This window comes from Mixophyes fleayi, chromosome 2 (assembly GCF_038048845.1).
Source record: "Mixophyes fleayi isolate aMixFle1 chromosome 2, aMixFle1.hap1, whole genome shotgun sequence".
NCBI classification, from domain to species: Eukaryota; Metazoa; Chordata; class Amphibia; order Anura; family Limnodynastidae; genus Mixophyes; species Mixophyes fleayi.
Window position 1 is genome coordinate 168,590,515 of NC_134403.1, and position 26,191 is coordinate 168,616,705.

Below are 26,191 nucleotides of genomic sequence, written 5' to 3' on the forward strand. Positions count from 1 at the left end.
ATTTTTTCTTTTAAAATGTTCCTAATAGGCTGCTGAGTTGAGTCTTGCCCCCCAGGCGAAATTTTGCCAGCCCTCCCCTGGTATTGTCTACTATTTCAAATTGATCTTTCATGCTTCGGATCAAAGTGTGCAACCCCCTTATTGTCTGTCCTCCATTTTCCACTTATTATCTAATGGGGAGAGGAGCTGGGCAGCATCTGCTCTTCTTGGGAGTGTGTCAGCATTGCAATCCCAGCCCATTACCAATATCAAGAGCAGCAGTCATCAGCTTCACAGGTAAACATAAAGACACTGAATGAGCAAAATTATGTCACTCAGTCATTGTTAATGGTGTCTCCTAGTTTTGCTTAGTGGTAGCACCAGCCCTGTTCACGCAGTGTCTGTAGTGTCTGTACTGCTTTTCAGATACCTATTTGCTGTAGATTCTTTCCTGATATTAATCAGCAGCGTGACCTCCACTTGTAAGATGCTTTACTTTATCCCACTTTTCTTTACATTGAAGCATTTCCATTTGCTGATAATTACCATTGATCAGCTTTGCAATGCCTAATATAACCTTCAGACTGACATCATTCTACACACTTCTTTCTGTCTCTCCAAATTATTAACCAATTCAAATTACAATAATGCCTTCAATCTGGGTGTGTCCCTAGAAATGTCCCTGTATTTTATTATTGACCAACTGCAAATTACATTTTTCTGCAGAAACAATTCTTATAATTTTCCCTTATTTTCTGGGATTTATAATTGATTATTTATTGAAAAGGACTATTTTAAATACAAATAATTATGTTACATATCCAGTAAAGATGACAAGATGAGGGCTGTAGTGCCTCAAGTCTGCAGAGACAGAATTGCAGAAAAGTTTCCCTGGGAACTAATATAAAACTGTGTTGTACCTGTACAGATTTATTTAGCTATAACTCTGTATGTACCTTATTTACTGCCTATTTCTATGAAAGTATATCTCTGACTGACACAGAAAAACAGTGTATAGACGTTGGGAACATTAAGAAGGGGAGAGCTCTCCCAGCTACCATTGTCCTGCTTTGCCTATAAGAGGTTTAAGAGAAGAGAATTTCCAGTAAAGCAGAAAATTGAGCATTGACAATGGGAGATTCTGACAGGAAAAAGTGGGTCAGTGTTATATGTTTAAATGCAGGGCTGGCTGCAGTTTGTATAACCTTGTTTTTGTTTTCATTAGACCCCTCCTTCTGTTTTTATGGTTTTCTTCTAAACTTTATTATGGATAGTTCAGCTAGTTATGTTACAGGAAGTCACAGTAGGTGAAAAGTGGCATTCCTCTCATCAGAAGATCCAGGGTTTTGAGAATTAAAGGTGTTTAATGTTCATGGTGGATATTGGCTATGTACCTTTAAACCTACAAGCCCTATGCAAATGGTTCTGGAGTGGGTTGCGAACAGCAGAGTACCCACTTCCTGTGTGTTAAGCAGTATTTGCAGGGTAGGGGGTGAGTGTAGGATTCTGCAACATTTTTAGTTTTTGATATAAACTTGAGACAATACCTCCCAACTGTCCCACTTCAGGTGTGACAGTCCTGATCTGAGGGCTCTATCCTGACAGTAATGTACTTTTGCCCAACTTCTGAAATTGTTCAGTCACAGCATATTCAGAGGGACATCACTGCCAGTTGGTCAAAGCCAAGAGTTGGGATTTATGTTGTGACTTCCACATATGTTTGCCAGCAAAATTGAGTTGTTTGGAAGGGTATTCATTTGGATTACAGTTTTTTAGTAAATGACCTCCAAAGTTTTCAATATTTAAGAAAAAATATACTTTTATATAAAAATGATTGCTCATACATGTGAATTTTTCTGTTATTTTTTAAATGGTCCATATCGCCATTATTGAAAGGTGCACTATGCATAGAGGTAGCATTAAACTGCATTGAGCAGCATTTGTCACATTAATATGTCATTTTTTACTTTTTTATGTTAAATATGTCATACATGTCTTTATGATACTATCATGAATAAAGAATCAGGACCTTAATGCAAAAAAATGTGAAAAGACCAGAAGTGGATGCATATACCTTTAATACCTTTAACAACAGTCAGTTAGTCCAGCCCAGGTTATTAAAATTAGGAAAGTGGGATGGGGAGGGGGGGTATTAAGGGTTGATTTCACAATTGATTTAAATTAATCAACATTGAAATGAAATATTGCATTGAAATTAATAGGAAAAGCATTGTCTATGGAGATTTTTTTACTAGCAGTGTGACTCCTTACAAATCATTGATTATAATTATTATAATTCTAGCCAAACTGGTTAGCTAGAGAATAATATAGTCTTATCTTTTTTGTATTTCCATGTGCCTAGAGTACCCAGCAGCGTTTATTGGCTTTTTATCACATCAGTAGAGATTCAGAAGTCTTTGAGTGGTTAGTTTATTTGTTAACACTGTATGGTTATGCTGAATACAGAAAGCGTTCCCTGCAATCATATTAATGAAACAGTAGTGAGCTTTCAATATCGAGCATATTCAAAGTGTTAACAAATGAATTAATCACTTAAATAAAGTCTTCCTAATCTCTAGTGATGTGGGAAAAAACAAAGCTTTTGGGGAGATCCATAGTCATGAATATATGAAGAGTGTCCATATGTCAAACTATGCTATAACTAGTCCATTTAGCTAGTGTCGGGGAAACTCCATTGATAGTTTATTTATTTCAATGGGAGTTATTAGTGTACCTGTAGAAATGATCAAATAAATGGGTCCATACATGTCACGGCTTGCACATGTATAAAAGTGTTTCCTCCTTTTCTTCTCTCTGCTTTTGTACTTCTCGCTGAGTGAAATCAGTAAAAACATTTTTGTAATTTCCAAGACGTATTTACTAAATCAATCTTTTACAGGTGTATTTATCACTGAGAAATCAGTGATCTCAGTGATTGTACAATGTTGTACAATGTCTTCTACAATTTTTTCCCCCAGAGGTTTGGAATGCAGAGGATCTATAGGTCGATTTGCCTTTAATATATTTAGTGATTAGGAAATGGACCATATAATTAAGAAAAGGGACTGCGCTGTGGAAAGTGAATACAACATGCGTTCTTATAATCAAATAGCCACCATATAAATGTTGCAAAAAGATGGTAATCAAGAATAAAAACAATACATTTAATTGTATACATAAAAAATACAAACAAATACATATAGAAATATAATAATGAATCGGAATGGTATCTTTAGAAGTCAGTCCAACCCCATGGAAATAGTGTGACCCATCATAAACTATATGACTCTTAATTCCTCTATGCGGATAGTATGGTCGATGTTGTGACCCTGAATAACAGCCAAACCTAGCTCAATAATGTTATGATAAAGCAAATGATCGATATAGACCAACTGGCAACGAATTCCAATTTCAACTGTTCAATGCTCCATTGTGTTGGTAAACATAGGGCTCCGCTTGATAGCTCCAGCCAGATAGAAAACAAACAAAAGTCTTACCGGTACCAATAAACAGATGTAGAACCCTCCGGAGGGACTCATATTATTGAAGATGATTCCTGGTAACGTATAGTGTGCATGCCACAACACTGAATAGAGTATCCTGCACTCGCAGGAGATGTGCGTCTTCAGAAGTTGTTTCTCTGGCAGCTGAATAGATGGAAACAAACGTTCATAATCAAAGGGTCCGCTTAAGAATATCCAGATGAAGCCACAGCTCAGAAGCATCTCATGCTGTAATACAAATGCTGACCCCTGACGCGTTCCTGTGGATTACAACACTTTCTCAAAGCTTAATGGTCAGTCCCGATAGAGCCTCTATTTAAGCTCATCTAATTTGGCAGACACAGGTGTTTTGGTTTTTACTCATCCAGTAAATGCATACTCCACACATGTCTTACAAAGAGCAAAAATATGAATTAATCATACATTAGATAATAATAGAAACTTCTATAAGCAAAAATAAAACAAAATCAATGAATTAGTGCCGGATTAGCTCCCAAGGTTTTTTTTTCTAGGAAATGGACCTGTAAATCATTAAAAATAAGAATGATTTTTATTACTGCTTCTACAAATAAACCCTTAGTAGATGATTCTCCCATGAATTATTATTACACTGCGAACAGTAGTGATTTGCAACTATGAGGTGGTTTAGGTGCACCATTAAAGGCTCTTCTGAAAACTTTTGTTTCAGCCATGCAATGCTAAATGCAGTACTATTTATGTTACAGCAGGTTGTGGTGCCTTTTACCCCCAAACTATAACAAACATTTGACTACAAATAACATATATATATATATATATATATATATATATATATATATATATATATATATATAAAGCAAAAATATTGTGATTTTATTGTTGGGAGTAACAACAAAGCTTTTACTGCACGATCTGTCGCTCTTGCTCTGCCCACTCTTGTAAAAGTAGGCTGAGAGCTGGGCAGGGTTTCATTGATACCGTTAAAAGGAATCCAGGATTTAGTGCAAGCCCTGGACCATCTCTCCCGAGTACAGAGCAGGAGATCGACACTACAGTCCTCCATCTCATCATGTCTTGCGGACCCATCCACAACCCTGTGAGTACCATCACCCACCCCTGTCTGTAGGCATCACCCCAAGTACCAGGAAACTGCTTACTTCTACTGATGGGTCCCTGCTGGGTGTCCAATTTTTTTCTGCAAATCTTAAATGATTCAATGTTTTGCCAATATTGTGCACCAAACAAAGCTGTGCACCATTTTAGCAAATAGTACAATACTGTTATGTTACTGTGTGGTGACGTTTACATGAATATATGCCTATAGTGTTACAGCTCGTTACTTCAGATGGGCACTTTGCCAATTTCTATGTGAAATACTGGTTTAGTTAAAGTCGTGATAATAAATATGCTAAGATTTTTTCCCAGTTGTTGGCAGCACAGTATTGTGTGTAAATGCTCAGTACTGTTTTAACAATGCCCCAACCAGTCTGTTGGGAAATCTGCAATGTTTAATATTGCTAAGCTATGTTTGTATTTGGCAAAAACCTTTCGAAATAGATTGAAACAGCCAGAACAGGAAGTGTTGCATTCACCTGCTAGTCATGTGAATCTATGTATATATGTATACAGGACGTTACTTTCCTTTTATAAATATAACAATTTTAAACATGTTAAATGAAAATTGAATATAGAACGTGTAAGTTATTCTATTCCATTTAGAAGAACAAGATATTGCAATGGAGAGATCTTTAAAACATGAGGCTGTTCCATAGATATTGGGCACAATTGGGGAGAACCTACTAAAGGTTGATATACCTGTCTTACGTTGATCAAAATCTCTAGGAAACGGCCAAAAAATGTGAATGTATTGGCCAAACTCTTTAATCTGTTAAGCAGTAATTTTCTTTCAAATGTATGCAATTTCCGCAAATTTATAAAAAAGTGAATTGGCCCATTCAAATAAATGGTTAACATCCAGCAATAGATATATAAAAAATCAGGCAGCTTGCCCCCCCCCCCCCCCCAATTCCTCAACCAGCCCCAGCAGCAGACAACTGGTGGATAGGTTCCACTGTAACAAAGAGAACATGAGGGTGGGATCCCACTGCCGTAATGAAACCCAGCTCCAACCTGGTCAGACTGCTGGTACCTCTATGCAACAAAATAGCGTGGAGCCTTAGTACTTTTCTATTCAATGTTTGTAGTCTCTGCAGGTAAAGGGGGTTCAATCAGTCCTTCATAGATTCCTCCTGTTGCCTATATAACACTGACCAATCAATTATTGTTTTGCAATATCTGACATTTTTATTTTATTTTTTGCGAAGTTTGGAAAACTGGTGTTTAATAGGTTGATTAGCCTTTAATAGATTTGGTGAATAGCAAATTGATCTGTAAATCACTAAAAATATAGAGTATTTTTTTTAGATCCTGTCCCCATACACATATTGGGCCTGATTCATTAAGGAGAGTAAAGCTAAAAAAAAGGTGTAACTTTTCCACCTTGGCAAACCATGCTGCATTGGATGGGGAGGGGGGGGGGGCGGTACATTTAAAATGTGTTGCCAGATTTATAGTTAGGATAGGGCATGGCCTAGGTCAACTTTGAATTTCAGTGTAAAAATAAAGCTATCAAGTATTTGTGTGCTACATGACAAAGCAGCCAGTATTCATCTTATGCGCAAGATAATAAACTTATTTGCACCCCTTGCATTGCAACATGGTTTGTCCAGGAGAAAATGTACTTCTTTTTTGCCTTACTTTCCTTAATGACTCAGGCCCATTAGCTTTTACATCTCTCACAATGTCACCCTTGTCTTCCAGCCTGTTCCATTCAGCACCCATTTACACAGTGGCATCAGGGATGGCACATTGGTTGTAATCAATGGCACTGTCCTGCCATCAGGCGATAGGTATGTACTTAGTTTTAATAGTCATACGAGTAATGATAAATATGTGGCTTTAAATGACTAACTGGCAGAAATGTGTTTTATATCCAGGTGTTTTATGTAAAGCGGTTATATTTTTTAAACATGGAGCACATCAACATTCTAACACTATATAGAACCAGTGCTATATATTAACCAAAAATGTGATTCAAAGATTGCACATGGAAAGTGTTCATAAATCATCCTTTTGGGGGATGTTCATTGGCAAATTAAAGATGGAGCACAATGTTCCTAGGGCGGTTCCCCTTCCTCAGCTATTAACATTTGTCAGTAATAATTTCCTATTTAAATATGGACACAGTGATGTCAAGAATATACTATACATAATACAAATGCAAAGACAAATAAATATAGCAAGACAGTTGGATTGAGTTACAGTGGAACAATGTTGATTGAAAGATTTAAACAATGATATATTCACAGTTTTATAATCAAACAAGTAAACAATTACAATTATCTGGACTTAATTGAACCAATTCTATATTTGGCTAAGGAAGAGAATCTCATAAGTGAACTTGAAAATAATTTGAAATGTAACAATCTGTGTAATGTATAACTAATAATTTTAGCAATAAAATATTGTATTTATGCAGCAAAGTATTGTTTCGATTTTAATTTTTTTTCCAGAACTGTAAAGGATAACTTGTATCATGATAAAACATGTTTGCAGAGCAGAACATATTAAAGACAGAATTTCATTTTTGAATGAAATCCTCAATGAACGAATTTTAGCATTCATACGATAAACAGTACATAGGAAAATAATCTCATATTATCTGTGATGCTATGATGATGAAAGGCTGCTGATTAACGAGCTGTCGGAGCATAGACATAAACCTGTAATGAGCTAGAGACCGCAGGTTAAAGCTTGCGGGCACTTGAGGGCCACGGACCGCCTGTTACACATCAGTGAGACAATAACAGGCTATCACTGTAAATACAAAGCAAAAAAAGTTGATGTTGATAGAGGAACATACATACAGTATTGCAAACGAAAAGCTGATAGTTACATGAAATGGTGTTGGACTTGTATCAGTGAGAGAATGCCATATAATAAATTTATTTTACACTGACACATAAACATGCAGCTCACCGATTGTTTGGTCGCTTATGGTGACTTTGGCACAAATAGCAGCTTAAAGATGATGGATTGTTCTGCCTTGACTCAAATACATTCAATGAAAGAAAAAAACAGAAAAAAATCACAAGACAGAACTGAAAGATTTGTGTAAAGATTAAAAACAATTCTAGCAGCAACTGGGAGGTAACAATAAAGATTACGGATTCATTTTATTTGAACTATTTGTAAGTGAATTGATCTTTAGTTTGATATACATCGCCTTTATGCTTTCTGATATTTTCTGCAGTTAATTGTGTGTTATCAATTTGTAGATTTGCTGTGAACTTCCAGTGTGGTACTTCAGGAAAGGATGATATTGCTTTCCACTTAAATCCACGTTTTGATGGTGGTGTTGTTGTCTGCAACACCAAGGAACACCAGAACTGGGGGAAGGAAGAAATCAAACGCGAGTTGCCTTTTCATAGAGGACAGCCTTTCGAAATCCGGATCCTTGTTTCAAGCCATGACTACAAAGTAGGTGATCCTTGCAAGCAAAGTACATTGGCTATTCATTAATTTTGTCTGTTTGATTTTTCAAAAGTACATAATTTAAATTAAGAAACACTGCATTTGTAAATCACCGGGGCGATGTGTCTCAGTTGACGTTCTGAAGAAACATCGCACTGGATTGACTCTCCCCCGAAGTGTTCTGTGTGTAGCTATATATATATATATATATATATATCTAAAAGACAAAAAGAGAGAAAAGCGCCACGCATAGTGTATTAAATGACCAACAGGTAATATTCTCAGTGCAACAACAAGTGAATTGGCCTCGTACCAAAAAACGAATAATAAACAGCTTATCTGTAATTAGATTCCCGACATCCTATATAGTAAAGATCCTCGATGTCCAGTCCTTATGGCTCCAAATATTCAGATCGCTATGGACTCAGAACAAAACTATTATGGTGCAGTATGCCAAATAAGGCTACCAACAATTCCTCAAATGTGGGTACCAACATAAACTCATAACAGAGTCAATCCATTAAAAATTTATTACAAAGATAAAATTTTATAATATGCGCCCGTACATAATATATAACATATATAGGCTTATCTGCAATCTTTCAAGATGGTAGTCACGGATCTCTCCAGATGGTAGTCACGGATCTCTTAAAAGCCTTTTAAGGCGTCTTCTGGCTCTTTCCTTTGGATTACCATACCCACCTTGGCCAGGTGGTTTTGAGAGATCCGTGACTACCACATCCAGCCATCTGGATGAGGTTGAGACTGTGAAGTCATTGGTGTTGCACATGTTTTAATATTCTCCAGAAGTGGGATACTCCATGACATCTGGTACGCTGATTTAGAGATCTTTTATTGCACTTATATGGGTGTCATCTAATGTATAACCTTGGGATACCAATCCCACACACCCCATAGGATTTTGGGGATATTGCCCTCACTATAATAATACAGAGTTATGCTATGGTTGTTTTTTCTACATTTTGGTACTGATCGGTGGAGATCTGGAGGACTACAAGTACAGCAAAGACTACTCCACTATCTCCTACAAGACACATCATTGTTTACCTCACGGTACGCATTGTATTGCTCTATTCCACGTTGTATATTTGATATATCACTGAGAGGCGCCCTGCTTGTTTTTCTGTTGCAGTAATATATATATATATATATATATATATATATATATATTTATATTTGTAAATGTTATTAGTAGCTGCTTTATATATAATAACTTTAAAAAGTTGCTTTTCACATGATAAAGCCAATGAATGTCTGTTTTGCTGTAGCACAAATTTACAAGTTATGAAAGAAGGAGAACTACAATGTACATGCAGGGCTGCCAAGAGGAATTCAGGGCCCCGGTACAACAAATTCATGGGGCCCCCCGGAAGTGTGGTCATGCATTTGGGGGCGTGGCAAATGCGCCTTTGGGGCGTGGCTAACACATCAAAATCACTAGGCTCTCAATTCGCCCAAGCGTCACATATGTCCAAGGACTCCTGACTTTCAGGACATCAAGCACCACAGTGTAGTATAGAAAGAATGCAGTGTGTACACAAAGAGTTCAGTCTTGGCCTGCACCTTACATTGGGCACAACACTCACCAAAAATTGACATTGTCCCTACTAGAATCACAACATTTCACATACTGTCCTGCTCTCTCCTACCTGTTCTTCTCACTTTCACCACCTGTGGCTGCACGTTTCTTTAGTTGCCGGGGGCCCTATTTGGAAAAAATAGCTACATTTAGATAATTCCAAACAACCCTGGCGTTAAATCAATACCATCCACGATTAATAATTAGGCCTTCCTCCAGCTCCAATATTACAATAATGTGCCCCTTCATCATCGCCATCACACTGCGCCCTCCATGCTGCTTTTGCCCCCTTCACCTGGCTCCCCTTCATCACACTATACTATGCTGCCCCCTCCCTTTTTCAATCCCACTGTGCCATGCCTCCCCCCCTTTTTACCCCTACTGTGCCATGCTACCCACCATTTTTTAACCCCACTGTGCCATGCTGACCCCTGTTTTTTAACCCCACTGTGCCATGCTGCCCCATTTTTAACCCCTCTGTGCCCCCCATTTTTTAACCCCTATGTCATGCTGCCCCCCATTTTTTAACCCCTCTGTGCCCCCCTCATTTTTAACCCCTATGTCATGCTTCCTCCCCGTTGTACCCCCATCATTTTTTAACCCCTCTGTCATGCTGCCCCCCCGTTTTTTAACCCTTCTGTGCCCCCCCTCATTTTTTAACCCCTCTGTCATGCTGCCCCCCCCCCCCCGTTTTTAACCCCTCTGTGCCCACCCTTGTTTTTTAACCCCTATGTCATGCTGCCCATTTTTTAAACCCTCTGTGCCCCCCCCTCATTTTTAACCCCTATGTCATGCTGCCTTCCCGTTTTTTAATCCCTCTGTGCCCCCCCTCGTTTTCCTCCCTTCACTCACCTTTTCTCCTCTCTGCTTTCTTGGTCTTCTCTGTAGTGATGGGTAGTTCACGAATGATTAGTTCAAATGAACTAATCTTCAAAGTGAACTAAATCATTTAGTTCACAGCTCTGCCAAAGATTAGTTCACCAGGAACTAAAACAAGTGGGAGGAGTTAGAGATAAAGCCGAGCAGCTCCAGCAGCCTCACTCACTGTCTCATTCACACTGGCTCTTTTGTCTCTATTCAGCTCTCATTTAATACTCATGAGTCAGTACCTCTAAACTGCCAAAGGTGGCACTGCTGTGCTCAGACATTGTGTGAGACTCTGTAACTGATCACTGAGCTATGAGTCATGAGTCATTCTCCTCACTCAGGAGTTCAATAGTTCATCTAGTTCATTTCACTCTTCGAATCTTTCAAATCATTTCACTCAGTAACTCATATGAGTCTTCAAATCTTTTCACTCTTCAAATCTTTTCAATCATTTAGATCATTTAGCTCATGAGTCAGAGGATACATTTCCTTCCCTGTCAGCTCCAGACACACTGCACTGCTGAGTGCTGCATGCTATATACTGTAGTTCTGTTTACTGCACCATATATACAGGGGAGATGTATTAAACCTTCAAGAGAGATAAAGTGGAAACGTTGCCCATAGCAACCAATCATTTTCTGCCATTTTATAGACTCTGCTAGATAAATGACAGATGCTGATTAGTCATAATTGCCAACATTATGTTGGTTACATCTGGGAGTTCCTGGAGCGGGGTATGGGCGTAGGGGGCGGGGCTTCATGAATTGTGCCATTTTGGCCCTGCCCCACAGTGACGTGATGCCTATTTGTTTGTTTTTTACAGCTGTAAAAATTCACCCCTAAGATTTGATACATCTCCCCTATATCCTGATTACACTGATCTCAATTTTATAGGGGTGATGCATTAAACTTTCGAAAGGGGATAGATAAAGGAGTTACTCTCAGCAACCAATCCACTTCTGCATATCATTTTATAGAATGTACTTCATAAGTTATAGATAGAAGCTTATTGGTTGCTATGGGCAACTTCTCCAACTATCCTCTTTAAAAATGTTTAATGTGCTTCCACCTTGCTTTTGCAGTGACATATTATTATACTTTCTCTCACCAAATAGATTACTTGCTGGACTGTCATTTGTACCTAGTAGTGATTTAGACAACTATGAGTCATTAAGGAGAGCAATGTAAACAAAGCAGTAAATTAGAACCTTGGCAAAACCATGTTACATTAGAGGGGGATTTATATTTAAAATATGTGGACAGTTTTCTAGTTGCGGTAGGGCATGCCCTAGTTAAACTTTCAACTTCATTGTAAAAAGAAAGCTATCAAGTATTTGTGTGTTAGATGAAAAAAACAGCCAGTATTTATCTTATGGGCAAAATAATAAACACATTTGCACTCCTGCATTATAACATGGTTTATCCAGAATCAGAAAACTCTATTTTTTATCTTTGCTCTCCATAATGCCTCAGACCCTATAAGACCCTCAGACCCTTTTTCATTTGCATATTATGGAAGTAAAAAATAATAATGAAAATGTAATTAACTTTGCAGAGCTCAACGTGTCACTACTAGTTTTTGTATAAGTGATTGCCCTTTTTAAAATATTAAAAATGATCTGACATATTAAACTTATCTGATCATTTTAACAGGACTATAACTCATCTAATGAGGTATTAGATATGCCTGCAGTATGTGTAATATACTAGATCTATGTCTCCAATCACTTCTCTAAGCAGTGTTCCAGAGCCAGTGATCTAACTGAACTAACCCCTCTGAACTAAATGAACTACTGAGTGAAAAGAACTACTGAGTGAAATGAGTGAAATGAAATGAGGGAAAAGAACTACTGAGTCAAATGAGTTAAATGAACTACTGAGTGAAATGAACTAATCTTTTGAATCTTTTGAACTAATCTTTTGTGTGAACTAGATCAGAATGAACTAATCTTCCAAATGTACTAGATTTCCCATCACTACTTCTCTGCTGCTCTGTGCTCCATTGCTCCAGACCGACTGAATGCTGGGCATGACATGATGACATCACACCCGGCATTCAGACAGTCTGAATGGAGCACAGAGCAGCAGAGAGGAGGGATGCCGGCTCCGCGACCACGTGAGTATGTTTTTTTTGTTTATTTTTTTCAACTACCCTGCTCCCCCCACCAACGACCGAGCCCACCCTGCCGCAAAAAAAAAAAAAAAGAAAGAAAGAATTTATTTTTTTAAATAAACCGGCAGCGCAAGGGCCCGGGCCGGGCCCCCTGACATGCCCGGGCCTGGGTAATTAGTACCCGCTTCCCCCCCTCTCAGCGGCCCTGTGTACATGCACCGCCTTCCAACTTCACATTAAGCATAACATTAACAAGATAGCTTCAAGATACAATTATATCACAAAACAACATTTATTACATCACTTAAACAAGGCTCAACTAAAAATGTGGTAGAATTAATTATAACATTAAAATATTTGAGATAACAGGAGCCCTTCAGTTGCTACCATTTAGAGAACTGTCAAATAGATGCTTGCAAAAATAAAATAAAAATAAACATTACTATGCAACTTATACCAATGCACTGTTAATCACTATACACATTTGCTATAGACCCTACAAGTTTTGATACATTTTCTGGAATGCACTGAAACACAGGCAGTAATTTAATATGTTAATAAATCACTTTGAACAGGTTTCATACTGTAATTGCAATCAACACTATATACTGCTTGCTTATTATTATTACTACTATTAATAACAATAAACATTGTTTATCAGATTTTAACATGGTAAAAAAAACATATGCAAACTACATAGGTGGGTAAAGACGCTTCGGACAAAGAGACAACTGTACTAACAGAGCCTGTTATGTTACCACTTTATTCTTATAATGGAATGTGTATCTGTTTTGTTAATGTATCAATAGCGGGTCCCTTAATTAATGGTTGATTACATGAGAATAATTGGGAGTGGTTGTCTTCGCACTAGCTAATGTTCACTATTTTCTAATTTGGCTATCATTAAGAATTAATGTCCACATATGCAGTTTACTTACCCTTTAGCTTAACAGAGAATAATCGACAATCTAGGTGCAGCATCCCTTATTTTCTTCTAACTGCCCTGATCTATGCTGAACAAGATACATTTGGGGGCGTTTATGAAAGCTAGTGAAGAAGGGATTAGAGAACCAGTGTTATAGTGTGTGCACCTCCCATTACAGTATATTATGGTGGGAACCTTACAATACAATATACTATATACTACAGTGATCCACTTTAATATTTAACAATACTAACAAACATCTTGGCTGTTGTCTCTGTTTAAAATGTATTTTTCATTTCAGGTTTCTGTGAATAGAAAACACTTTTTGGAATATCATCGCAGAATTCCTATCAATCGAGTCAACACTTTAGAAATAAATGGCTGCATTAGACTTGCATGTATTGATATACAATCTCAAGGGGTAAGCATTACTGTATGTATGTATATTTAAATTTAGGTAGCCCATTAAAAATTCTGTTTTAGTTATTCCTACGGTATATCATAGTTTCTTCTCTAGACTTATGCTTCAAATGTTTCTTTAGAACAAATAAGTGATTATTTTATGATTGTTGATACTATAAAACTTTTGTATTTTATGGATGCTTTCCCCCTCAGCCTTTTGGTGCTGCATAAATGCACAATGTAAATATTTGCCAACCAATCAGATTGATCATACAATTTAAACTCGTTTTGTGCAAAGCTTGTAAACTTTCTAGAGCTGTTCAGAATGAGATTATGTCGTCCTGTGTGCCGCTTCAGTATAAAAGTGTTTTGTTTTTTGTACAAGCTGCATTACCCCCTAAGTGCTACCTTTTACTCGCCTGCTCTTTCCACCCATGTAGCTGTTTTTCCCTCCAGCTCCTCAGTCTCTGTAATATAGGGTGGGCAAATCTTTTAAGTTCACCACCTTAAAATGGCCACATACAGCCTTGTTTTTTGGCTGGGACTGAAGAACCATGAAAAAATGGCTGCATGGAGCAGTCCCCAGGGCTCCAGATAGCGGGAGGAGCAGGTGAGTAAAATGTAGGTGATTAAGCAGCTCAATATTAAATATATTGGTTTATCCTAGGGAAACCCCGTTAATGTCTTTGCACATCAGGCAATAAAAACTATCCTGTCTGCAGTGTGCTACCGTCAAGTTTTGCATTCTAATGGTGCTATAAATTAAATGAAACTAAGGGACAGATGTGTTTTCAAAGATAAAAAGGATTACATGTTTGGACACTCTTCTGACTTTTTTAAAGTAACACAATCATTTATGTTTTTAATGCAGTAGTAATAAAAAAAATATATATCTATATCTATATATAGGTATATTTCATTTTCAATTTCACCAAAGCTAACAGACTTATAGATTTATTTTAATTGCAGCACAACCAGTTTCCTGCAGCAAATTATGTGAGTACATGTATTTTTCCTTTTGGTATTTTTAATTTACAGTACCTTTAGCACAGGAAGTTGTGTGAGAGTGAGCTTTGCCTTTCTTTAATACTATTCCACATGTTTTGCTTGTGCTGTTAACATATTCAACAAGTAACCCTGAACAACATTATTTGAATCATTTAAATATGGGTCTAGTTTTGTGTCTTCCCTAGATATATGTAAGGCTTTCACTTTTGTAGTATAATTGGGAATTAGATGCACTTACTGGAGGTGCTACTTAGAATTGGGATTGGGACTAATTTTATTACGTAGATTGGCCCCTTTATAGCAGCCACCGGGCTAGAAAATCTTCAGTGTTGCCTCTAAACCTTCTGGGCTATATTAATATGTTTCCAATAATAATAATCCTACCTGCACTAACTTATATCTTTCATAACTCCCTACATCTATGTTTAGCCCTTTGCTTTTTTTTCTCTACTATGGGAAAGAAAAAGTTCCAGGATCAGTAGACCATCTCCAGTCGCCAGAGACCAGGGGGAGTTAGGTCTCTTAAACTTCCAACTCCTATAATACCATCTAGGATGGAGAAAGTCTCCATTCTAAATGGTATTCTTTAACTGCTGGTTAAAGAGAGGTGTTTGTAAGAGTGGGAAACAGAAGCCATCACTACCACTTTATGTTACCCTATTTATAGGGAGTAGTGTCTGGTGTCACCCTCTGCTAGCCTACACTGGTGGTTCTTTCATTTGATAATATAATAGAATATATTTCTATCTGAGGACCTTCATATAGGGAAGCATGATTAAAAATAAGAACTACCGTTCCATGATTGTTTCCTAAGCTAGTTTTAGTCTATTAATGCAGCCACAAATATAAGTATACTAAATGTGTACTTTGTATAAGATCTGATACAACTGTAGGTGTCAGAAACAATGGTTTAGATTTTAGTTGTATACGCTAAGATATATATATATATAGAGAGAGATAGATAGATAGATAGATAGATAGATATAAATATATATATATAGATATACATAGATATACAGAGATATATATAGATAGATAGATAGATAGAGTGACAGGAGTAGCCTTTTGGTCAGTGACTAGTGTTTAGGTGCACAACATGGGTTCTCACCAGGTAATTTAGAGTTTGAAACACATGTTAGCATTAATTGTCATCAACTGTAAAGCACAATAACACTAGCTTAAAACAACAAACTTATTTGCCCCCATAGGGAGTGCTAACTCACATCATCACAACGCTCTATAAAGTGGGTAGCTAGGCTCTTACCACCTTCGCTGTAGTGGCTTAGCGAAATGAAAGCTAGTCCTTCACTGCTAAGGCTCCTTGCTCAGCTAGTTACAGTGGCCACTTTTCATGGTTCCAGCTATTCAGGGATAGGGACTCTCACCAACTAGTTACTGTTACAGACATGGATCTCTCTCTCTCAAACAAAAGACTCTTCTGAGCTTCTGTGTGGCGGAATTCAGATCTAAAGAGACAGGATAGTGTCATGTCTACAGCTGGTCTTATTTCTGGGCCTGCAACTTATCTCTCTGTAGTCCAGGACACTCCTGAGCTCCTGTCTGGCGGAATCTAGCTCCCACTAAATAGGTCTCTTGATTGTCAATAAGTGTTACAGATGGGTGGGATCACACACCTTGGCATAAAAAAAGTTGCAAACTAACGCCACCTAGCTAGTAAATATTACTATATATATTTTAATTATTTTTAGATTTGTTTTCTATGGAGGTGGCAAGTCAGAGGAGAAGTGCCTGTTTTGTGAACTCCCCCTGCATCTTCGTAGTAATAGATCTAGGGGTAAATGTATAAACATTCGGGGGTAAATGTATGAACATGCGGGTTCTTCAACACCCGCGTGTTCGGCAATTAAATTTCAAGCGGCGCTGCATTGTAAAGGGAAGTTTCCCTTTACAATGCAGCGCCGCTTGAAATTTAATCGCTGAACACGCTGAACACGCGGGTGTTGAAGAACCCGCATGTTCATACATTTACCCCCGAATGTTAGCTGAGATGCCATCTAGCAATAGATCATTATTATCAGTGAAATATGAATTCAGAGCTAGAGGGGAATGCTGTATAAGCTCTCCCATGCCATGTAATGGAGCCCTATGGCCTGGTATCAGCAATATTAGAGAGATTTTCCTGCCTTTTATTAACTGGAGCTCTGGCTTCATTCAGAGATTCCATTTACATATGGTTAGCAGGGGCGTACGGAGGATTGTCTCAAAAGATTGTAGAACATTAGGGCCCCTTGGTTTGACTCTCAGGAGATATGCTACAGTTTAGGCTCTGAGGTTTGACTTGCATTGTGAACATATTGCCAAAGTCTGTCTTGTATGGTTGAGTATAAATTGTATTTTTCTATGTTTTCTCTTTGTTTCAGTTCATGAAAATGCATAAATAAAATTTATTTTTTTAAGTGTAATTTCACCAAGAAACACAACTTTTGTGTCTGTAGGTGATCCCATACCAGACTAACATCCATGGAGGCCTATCTCCTTCCAAGGTGATTGTCATCAGAGGAACTGTTTCTGGACACCCTAAGAGGTAAAGACAGTGTAAATTCTTGACAGAAGTTACAAATATGTATTCTGTATAATAATTGGCTTTCAGAGACATGGGCCCTACATTGTTTTTTGAAAGTCCACTAGACAAATGACATGGACTCCCAACTTTTAGGTGACAGTAAATTTTAACAACCCCCCCCCCCCCCCTTCACTTTCTCCATGTCTTTTTTTGTTCTATTTTTTTCCTAGCTTACCATAAGCCTGTGGCAAGGATTTGACGGTTGCTATGCACTCCTGTGCATTATGCAGGAGGGGGTGCTGTTGTGTTTTCTCGGAATATTGTTCATAGAGCTGAATGAGGATTAGAGGGCTGGTAAAGGATGCTCACTTTGAGCCTGATGCTAAGTTAGGAGCAAAGCAATTAAAGGAGCAGATTTGCATCCTGGTAAAGCCATGTTGCATTGGAGGGGGAGGTAATTTTAAAATGTTGGGACAGATGAAAATGTGGGATAGGGCATGTCCTAGATCATCTTAAATTTCAGTGTAAAAATAAAAACTATTAGTATTTATGTGCCCCATGAAAAAGCAGCCAGTATTTTCCTTGCATGCGATAAAATAAATTTATTTGCACCCCTTGCATTCTAACATGGTTTGTCCAGGAGTAAAATTTGACTCCTTTTCTTTGCTTTGCTCCTAACTCAGCATCAGGTCCTTTGTCAGCTGTAGGTATGCACAAATCAGCACTGGAGCTCCCTGCACAGGCAGGCCCGGCGCTCCCATTAGGCAAGGTTAGGCACTTGCCTAGGGCGCCGGGCTCTGGAGGGCGCCACAGTATTCTAAAATACTTTAAAACTGTGCGGCGACCGCTGACCATACCTGTCACGGCCGCCGCACAGCATTCAGATGGACGGGGAGGGGGGGAAGAGGCTATTTTGTCACCACTGCCGCCTCTCTCCTCCGTCTCCTCTTACTAGTGTCAGTGAGTGGAGGGGAGGAGACGGAGCAGAGAGGCGGCGGTGGTGAGACAAGGTAAGGAGAGGAGGGAGGAGGGAGGGGGGCGGCGATTTTTGCGGGCGGGGGGGTAGGAGCGGCGATTTTTTAAAAATGCCTAGGGCGCCGTGGACCCTAGCACCGGCCCTGTGCACAGGTCAAACCAATCGTCTTCACACCGTAAAATAAAGTTAAGTATTTGAACTTTCTTTAAGTTTTGCAAACAGTAAAATACTCAGTATGTTGCTGGGGCTGGTAATCTGTTTTGAGCCGATATTGCAGAACGTTTGGATATTTTACTATGTGCCAGCTATTATTATATAAATGATTTTTACAAGACTCAATAATGTTACTGGGCCAAGTCTTTAATAAACAGCTGATTCCCTATAGTTCTATGTTTCTCCTCATTTTATGCAGATGACATAATAACCATAAAAGTTAAATATGATTGATTGTAGGCAGCTGTCAAGATGTAAAGCAGTCAAGACATAACTAATAAGAGCACTTTGATTTATATATGTCAATATTAAACTTCAATGGAGATTTTGAATTTAGTTTCTTGTAATTTTAAAAAAAAAAAAAGTTACCAGGTTTTGATACCTATATTAAAACCAGAACAGAATTTATATTAACCTCTCCCCACATCAGAATCTGAAATGCTCAATACATAGGGGGACTTCATATTTGATTCAATATAGACTGTTTGTTTCCAAATAACACTGTGAAGGGAATTCAACTCTGATTAAACCAGCGTTAAAGAGTACCGTATTAACGGTAATAATGCACACTATTACCGTAATATCGGTAATAGTGCTCAGGCCGTGTTACTTTCGGCAGTAGTGAGGCCAATGGAATTCCCCCCTGTAACACACATTTGTAAATATTCTTGTTTCCTTCCCATGTAAGTCTATAGCGAGAATATTTACACCATGCTCTAAGTTATTTTCCTATAAGGGCGCTTATCTGGATGTACATTAAATGCGTTTTCACATCTCTTCACTGTTAATGCACCTGGACAAACTAACAGCTAATGCCTTAAAACAGCACTACAAATAGGAAAAATTGTGTTTTATGGGTTCGTTCATTCCCACCAATGTATTGTAAAATATTAATGCTACATTTAAAATATTCAAATGTGGCATGAACTATTTCCCACACATAAATGAATGTTACCAGTACAACAGATTATATGGGTAAAAGTGCAACACATGGAAAATTCATTAAAAATTAATCTCTAAAATTCATCTAAAGTGCACATTAGTTCTAGTTTACCAGTTATGCTGGTGCATATGTATGAACTGGTCCTAATAGCTTCATGTATAAAGATTTACTATGTAAGGTTCATTCTGTTTACCTAGGATATTAGATTTTTTTTGTCTTTATTTCAAAATCCTCTAAGCTAAATGTAGTAGTTTGATAACCTAAGGGTAAATGTATCAAGCTGAGAGTTTTCCGGCAGGATTGAAAAAACAATCAGACTCTAGCTGTCATTTATTTAGTACATTCTACAAAATGATAGTTAGAATCTGATTGGTTGCTATAAGCAACATCTCCACTTTTCAAACCGGATAAATCTCAGCTTGATACATTTACCCCCTAGAGTTCTGTGCTTCACTTTTACAAATAGATATTTGAATATCCTAAACTTACATACAATTCCAAAACATGTTTACAGATTTCACGTGAACCTGAAATTCAGTGGTGGAACTGCATTACATTTTAATCCAAGATTTGATGAGCGCGCTATTGTACGAAACAGTTTTCTGAACAACAGCTGGGGTAAAGAAGAGCGCCAATTGCCCAGCTCTGGAATGTGTTTTGCACCGGGGCAAAGCTTTGTGGTAAGTCCAGTGACTGAGTGCTAGTCTAAATGTAATCTCCAGAGATTTTATATTACACTAATTACAATGTTGAAGTATACTTCAGGACATATTTTAATAACTTACATCCATTTGTTAATTCCCCCATTTAATTACAAATGCACAATGATAGACTAAACTGCATTTATAGTACATGTACCACACATTACTCAAAACACATAGATATCTGTGTGCAGTTTCATCTGTTGATGATTTATTTAATCTACTGAATGAATAGAAAAACACGTACGTTTTGGAGAAATGAAAGCAGCACGCTGCCTTTTGGACAGCTCAGAGCAACACGTTAGTATCGACACAGAGATCTAGATGGTGCATTTTAAATCATGATGCTTTTATTTATTTTAATTTTTTTTGATACATTAAAAGTACATAAAATTGTAGTGAATGTGAAGATCTGATCAGTGCCGTAACTAGACATTTTAGTGCCCTGGGAGAGACAGGGCACCGGCGCCCCCCATGTAAGTGGGAGTGACATATGCCAAGTGGGTGTGGCCAACCTAATGTGGGGATGTGGCTAGCACTTTACTGAAATAATTATGTTACATGTCTGCGTATACCAAACATGAGCACAAAAGCATGGAGGAGAAGAAGAAGCCCCTTTGTAAGGTGAGGTACAAGGGGTCTCACAGGCAACCACCGCCTCATTCACCTCCAGCTATTATCTGCTGTCAGTATCACTGATTTACATCTCTTCACTGGGGAAATCTCAGATAATATGTAAACTTGTCTTATCCATCCCTGATATTAGTTATTGCTGCCACTACCTGAACTTTTAGTTTATTTTCCCTCTCAATTTATTTAATTTGTTTGTTTGTTTTTTCTTGGAGAGTGAGAGAGATTTTGCCTATGATGCATGCAATGTCTGTGGAGGGGTTCCAGTGGTCACAGAAGCTGCAGCACCAGGTCTTGACATTAGGGCTCTCCACTGTCTTAGTCACCTGTCAGCAGATAACCAGCATGCCTGTTGGTGGGAGAGCAAAGGATTCTCCTAGATGATGACTGAAGTGAGGGGAGCACTGGCAGAGCGGGGTGCCACCGTTTGGGATGGAGTGCATGGGGTGAAGGTTTTGGAGAGGCTGTATGATATATATAGTGTGATATAGTTTTGGAGTGGCTTCTGTGTAATATATGAGGTGACACAGTTCTGGAGGGACTGCTGTATAATATTGTATTGCGGATATTGTATTGTGCAATGCATGGGTTAAAGCATGTTTTCAAAGAGCTACCGTGTAATATATAAGGTGACAGTTTTGGAGGAGCTCCTGGGTAATATGAGGCGGGTGACACATTTCTGGAGGCGCGACGTGGGATTTTTTACATAAGTACCCCTACAAAAGGGTCAAAAGCTTATACTTCCAATCCATGATAAGTTGATTGTAGCGACATGGACAGAATACTACTCACCAAAAACATTGTATAAAAAAATACCAAATTGAAAAATTAGTGCATGTAAAAAGCGAGGAGAGCGCACTGAGGGTATAGTTCAATAACAGCGTAGTTTCCGTTTCTCTGGTACAAAGATGTATTTTATTACTTTAAGGATAATAAGCACCTGTAGCGGAAGCCCTTTACTTTCGCAGTGAAACGCATGTGCGTTCCACTAACAGGAAGTTCGGCATTTGGAATGCAAGTTTGCGTTCCAAATGCCGAACTTTCAGTCAGTGGAACGCACATGCATTCCACTATGAAAGTTAAGGGCTGAAGGTACAGAGGCAGGTAGCGGGCGGCTGCTGCGCCCCCTTGGGCTTGCACCCTGGGCGACGGCACCGCCCGCACCTGCCTAGTTACGGCTGTGGACCTGATATAATCATTAAATTCACTAACTAGTGCTGTCAACTTGTAAGCCAATGTACCTTTTCAAATTAAGATTTTACCAATCACATTTTGTATATTGGCCACATAGCTGAAGCAATTTGGAACTGTGAGATTGTCCATACTTTTTGTTTCTTCCTTTGGTCTAGCTGCTGCTGTAACTGCAATTAACTTCCAGATTGTCTAGGTTTGTAATATTTAGTTCTGTCAGGTTCAAACTAGTTTGTGACCCTTAGCACTTAGCATGTGTCCTAAATGGCACTCATACCACATTCCTTAACAATTGGGAAGCCTAGATTAGATATGTGTTCTCAATGTCCCAGATATTTTTCCTCGCTTCATACCTAGGGAAGCTGAGTATAGGAAGGATTATTCTTTTTATGTATGGTTGAGGGGTGGGATTCCCCATTTGGACAACCTCCAGTTTTCTCTTTCATATCCATTTGCTTTTGTTTCTTATCTCTCATGGTTTCTCTACCTTCAGGTTGTGTGAGGAGGGATTTCTCCTCACTTCAGAATCTGATTGTGCTCAATACACGGAAGAACTTCATATTTGATTCAATATAGACAGTTTTTTTTTCGAATAACACTGTGCCACATATTTGTCAATGTTCTTGTTTCCTTCCTGTGTATATCTAAAACCGTTAGTAAGAAAAAAGAAATGTAATTGCAGTTGCAGCAGTAGATTGATACTTTGATGTTTAGACCATTATGTTACGAAATTTGCACTTTGGATATCGATTCAGATACTTGTTCAGAGTTCAACTGTCATAATTACGTCTGTGTATAAAACAGAAAGAATTTACAAGAATTCACCATATTTGCTTTCCCTTCAGTCCTCGGTACAGTGAGGATTTCATGGCTCACAGCTATTTTATACAACTAATGTGCTTTATCAAGTCGTAGCCCTAATTCTGAGACCCCTGGACTCTCCAGCTCAATTCCTTGTGGATGTTTAGAAGATGTTCTGTGTTTATCATGCATATTTAGCAAAGACTGGACTTTTTATACTGCTGTCAAAGCATCCACAATGAACTGTTTTACATTTTATGTGGTATTTGTAATAGATGTGCCTAGTATAATGTATGCTCCTATTAAACTCGATATATCAAAATGTTACACTCCTATTAGAAGTACAGTAGTATTTGAAGATATATATATATATATATATATATATATATATATATATATATATATACACACACACTGTATAGTGCTATATTGTTCTGTTTTTGCAGGTTTTAATTTTGTTTTATCAGAGTAAGAATGCAATCCAGCAGCTTTTCATAGATTAAGCCATGTAAATGATTAATTTGCACTCAATCTGAAAAACAAACACTTTTTACTGACTATGCTTCATCAAAATGGTCTTCTCTCCAGTTAAAGTTATTTCATAAATCCTAAATATTCAACATAATGGTGGATTAAGTATTGTGCCTGTGAAACCTAAAAAAAAGGTTTTATTCTTTGTCTCTGCTATGTCTCTTCTCTTTCACAGCTTGAAATTATTTGTGAACCCCACCATTTCAAAGTGAATGCGAATGGGAACCACGTGTGCAATTTCAATCACCGTGTGCCGAATCTCAAGCACATAGACACCCTGCAGATAGAGGGCGACGTTGTACTGCAGCATGTCCAAGTTTAGCTAGTGGTGTGCTCCTTATTATTACTGCTTTACTTGCTTAATAATATGTTGGTATTTTGTATACATTGCATAATAAAGGAAAACAGCTGATATATAAGTTAGTTTTATATGATTGAATATACACATAATTAAAAGGGTCAAAATTGTTGGTAACATGAATGAATTAAAAATGAACTGCATGCCATTTTTGTGTACTGTTTCTTTTGGGAAACAAATTGTGGACTTGTTTAAAGAGAAAAGAGGTTTGTTTCTACAATTAAAATAACGATTCATGTTAGAAATTCCAAACCACTGACACCAGGGAGGTGGTGGGGCTGCCCATATGCAGTCATCTGAACATAGGGGTATGCTTCGAAAGGTACCTTCTAGATACAGCCTGATAGAACCTTTTGGGTCTATTATACAATTTCCTGCCCAAAAAAAATGCAATCTATAAAGACACAATTATTTTAAATAAAAAGTGTATCGATCATGTAGATAAAATGCACAGTGTGGAAGTTCTTAGTGTTTACCATAATACCATAAGGAAAACCAATAAAGACACGGACACCAGAATAACGTTGGAATGTAATATTATTTATTAAATAACTAATATTAAAGCTAAAGGGGCTGAAAGGCGGACGAGAGCAGGGCAGTAAGCAAACACAAAACCAATAACGGTGGAAAGGTCAGACCATTGTACCACCAACCCAGGATCATACCTTATCTATTGGCCGGTGCGAAATATCTGTCCAACGGCAAGACTACACCCCCCCTTATAACCGCCAGTAAAATATTCAACATACTGGCCCAGAGTCCCATTCACTGGACCCAACACACGTGATGACAACACAATCCAAAGGGGGAGTAGTGACCTATGACGAGATAACACAAGCACCATATGCAAACTTACCGACTGCACTGCTCTCCCACCTAGAAGAACCACAGATACAAAAACCTAAAAAATTGCCGGGTGGGCGGGAGGAATCCGGAAGCAGAGAGGGGGAAATGCAGGAGAACTTCTCCTATATAAAACTAGACCACCCCCTCCTCTGCCTTATTGGTTAACAAATAGAAGCAGCCCATAGGCTAAACAACTAATCACTCACCCACGTGATTTTAACTTCGTTTAGGCTGAAGGCCACACTTCCCTTACCTCTATTGTTAGAAAATGTAGTAGCATGGCATAGTGCAGTCATATCCCACAATCCTCAGCCGTTTAGCAGGGTGACCGATAGCACCAGGTAATTAATATTCTAACTACATCTATAATCTACATCCTAGATTTAGTTCTTGATGTAATGGTCTTTTTAAGTTGATTGGTTTGTTTCATTTTTCCCAGTCATAAAAACTTGTACACATTGTATCAGGGCCGTAAGGCTGCTTAATACATTACTGGGTCCAGGTCACATTACACAGCTTTATGCCTTTGCTACATACAAGGTGTAAAATGCAGCTGTATCACAAAGCTGGAATGTACCAAATTTCTCACCTTGTGTGGCAACAACAGCAGAAAAAAGTATAACGAACTTTCAGAATTAAACTTTGAGAAATCTTTTTGGAACTATCATTTTTACTTAAATGATAAGAACACTGATATGTTTTATTAAAGGCCAACTATATATTAACTTTTAAATGTTGGAGTCTAAGATATAAAGACAAAATATAGTATTCAGCTTTACCTTGACTTTTCACTGTATTTTTCCCCCCTCCCTGTCCATCACAAAAAGCTATAGTCATGCCACAACAATTTTTAGATACTATATAAAAAAGTACCACCACTTTAGCAATATTTGCTCTCTCCGAAGGATATGACAGCAAGCTGGTCAAATTTACCATATTGGTTGTTTTAAGTATATTATTTAGTCCAGTAATACACAGAATGGTTGCTTTTTAATCATATACCATACTTGCCAACTCTCCCGGAATGTCCGGGAGACTAGCGAAATTCGGATAGGTCTCCCAGACTCCCGGGAGAGCGGGCAAGTATCCTGCATATGGAACTCACTCATCAAAATGATGGGGTTCGCGGTGAATCGCGTAATTTTGGGCCGCCCGCGACAAAAACGTCATTTGTCATGGGGGCGGGGCCAAAATGACGTGATTGAAGCGTCCCACCACCTCCCGCCCACCAACCACGCCCCTGACCGGGAACTCACGGAATTGCCTTTTCAAAGGTTGGCAAGCATGTCATATACAGTAAACAATAATTCCTTGCATGTCATTTATATAGATGTTCTTCAGGTGCACAAAGCTTATGAGAAAGTTTAATGTGCAAAAATGATATCTGTTCAAATTATTTGGTTCTGATAACTAAATTGTTCAGAGCTGGCTTGAAGCTGCATGGGCCCCACCCAGAGCTGGATTAAGGTTCTGGGGGGCCCGGGGCACTTAAGAAAGGGGAGCTCCCTATTGTGTAATATGACTATAATTTTAGATAAATAAACAGGCAATACTGTGTGCACTACTGT

General features: G+C 38.2%; 1 protein-coding gene and 1 long non-coding RNA gene across 2 annotated transcripts in view; one reads left to right on the forward strand and one right to left on the reverse strand.

The window, feature by feature from the left end:
• The first annotated feature begins 4,421 nt into the window (after positions 1 to 4,421).
• LOC142138338 (galectin-9-like) lies at positions 4,422 to 23,938 on the forward strand. The gene is made up of 8 exons (XM_075194954.1): positions 4,422 to 4,557; positions 6,282 to 6,370; positions 7,799 to 8,000; positions 13,801 to 13,920; positions 14,871 to 14,897; positions 17,366 to 17,454; positions 20,080 to 20,245; positions 23,595 to 23,938. Exons 1-8 carry the CDS (start codon positions 4,531 to 4,533, stop codon positions 23,739 to 23,741), a joined length of 867 nt encoding a protein of 288 aa, XP_075051055.1. The 5' UTR covers positions 4,422 to 4,530; the 3' UTR covers positions 23,742 to 23,938.
• LOC142138340 (uncharacterized) overlaps positions 7,214 to 26,191 on the reverse strand; it is a 64,223-nt gene continuing 45,245 nt past the window's right edge. The window contains exons 2-3 of the long non-coding RNA XR_012688012.1: positions 7,500 to 7,565; positions 7,214 to 7,337 (exon numbers count right to left, since the gene is read on the reverse strand). This is a non-coding gene — a long non-coding RNA (uncharacterized LOC142138340). The remainder of the gene's footprint in view (positions 7,338 to 7,499; positions 7,566 to 26,191) is intronic.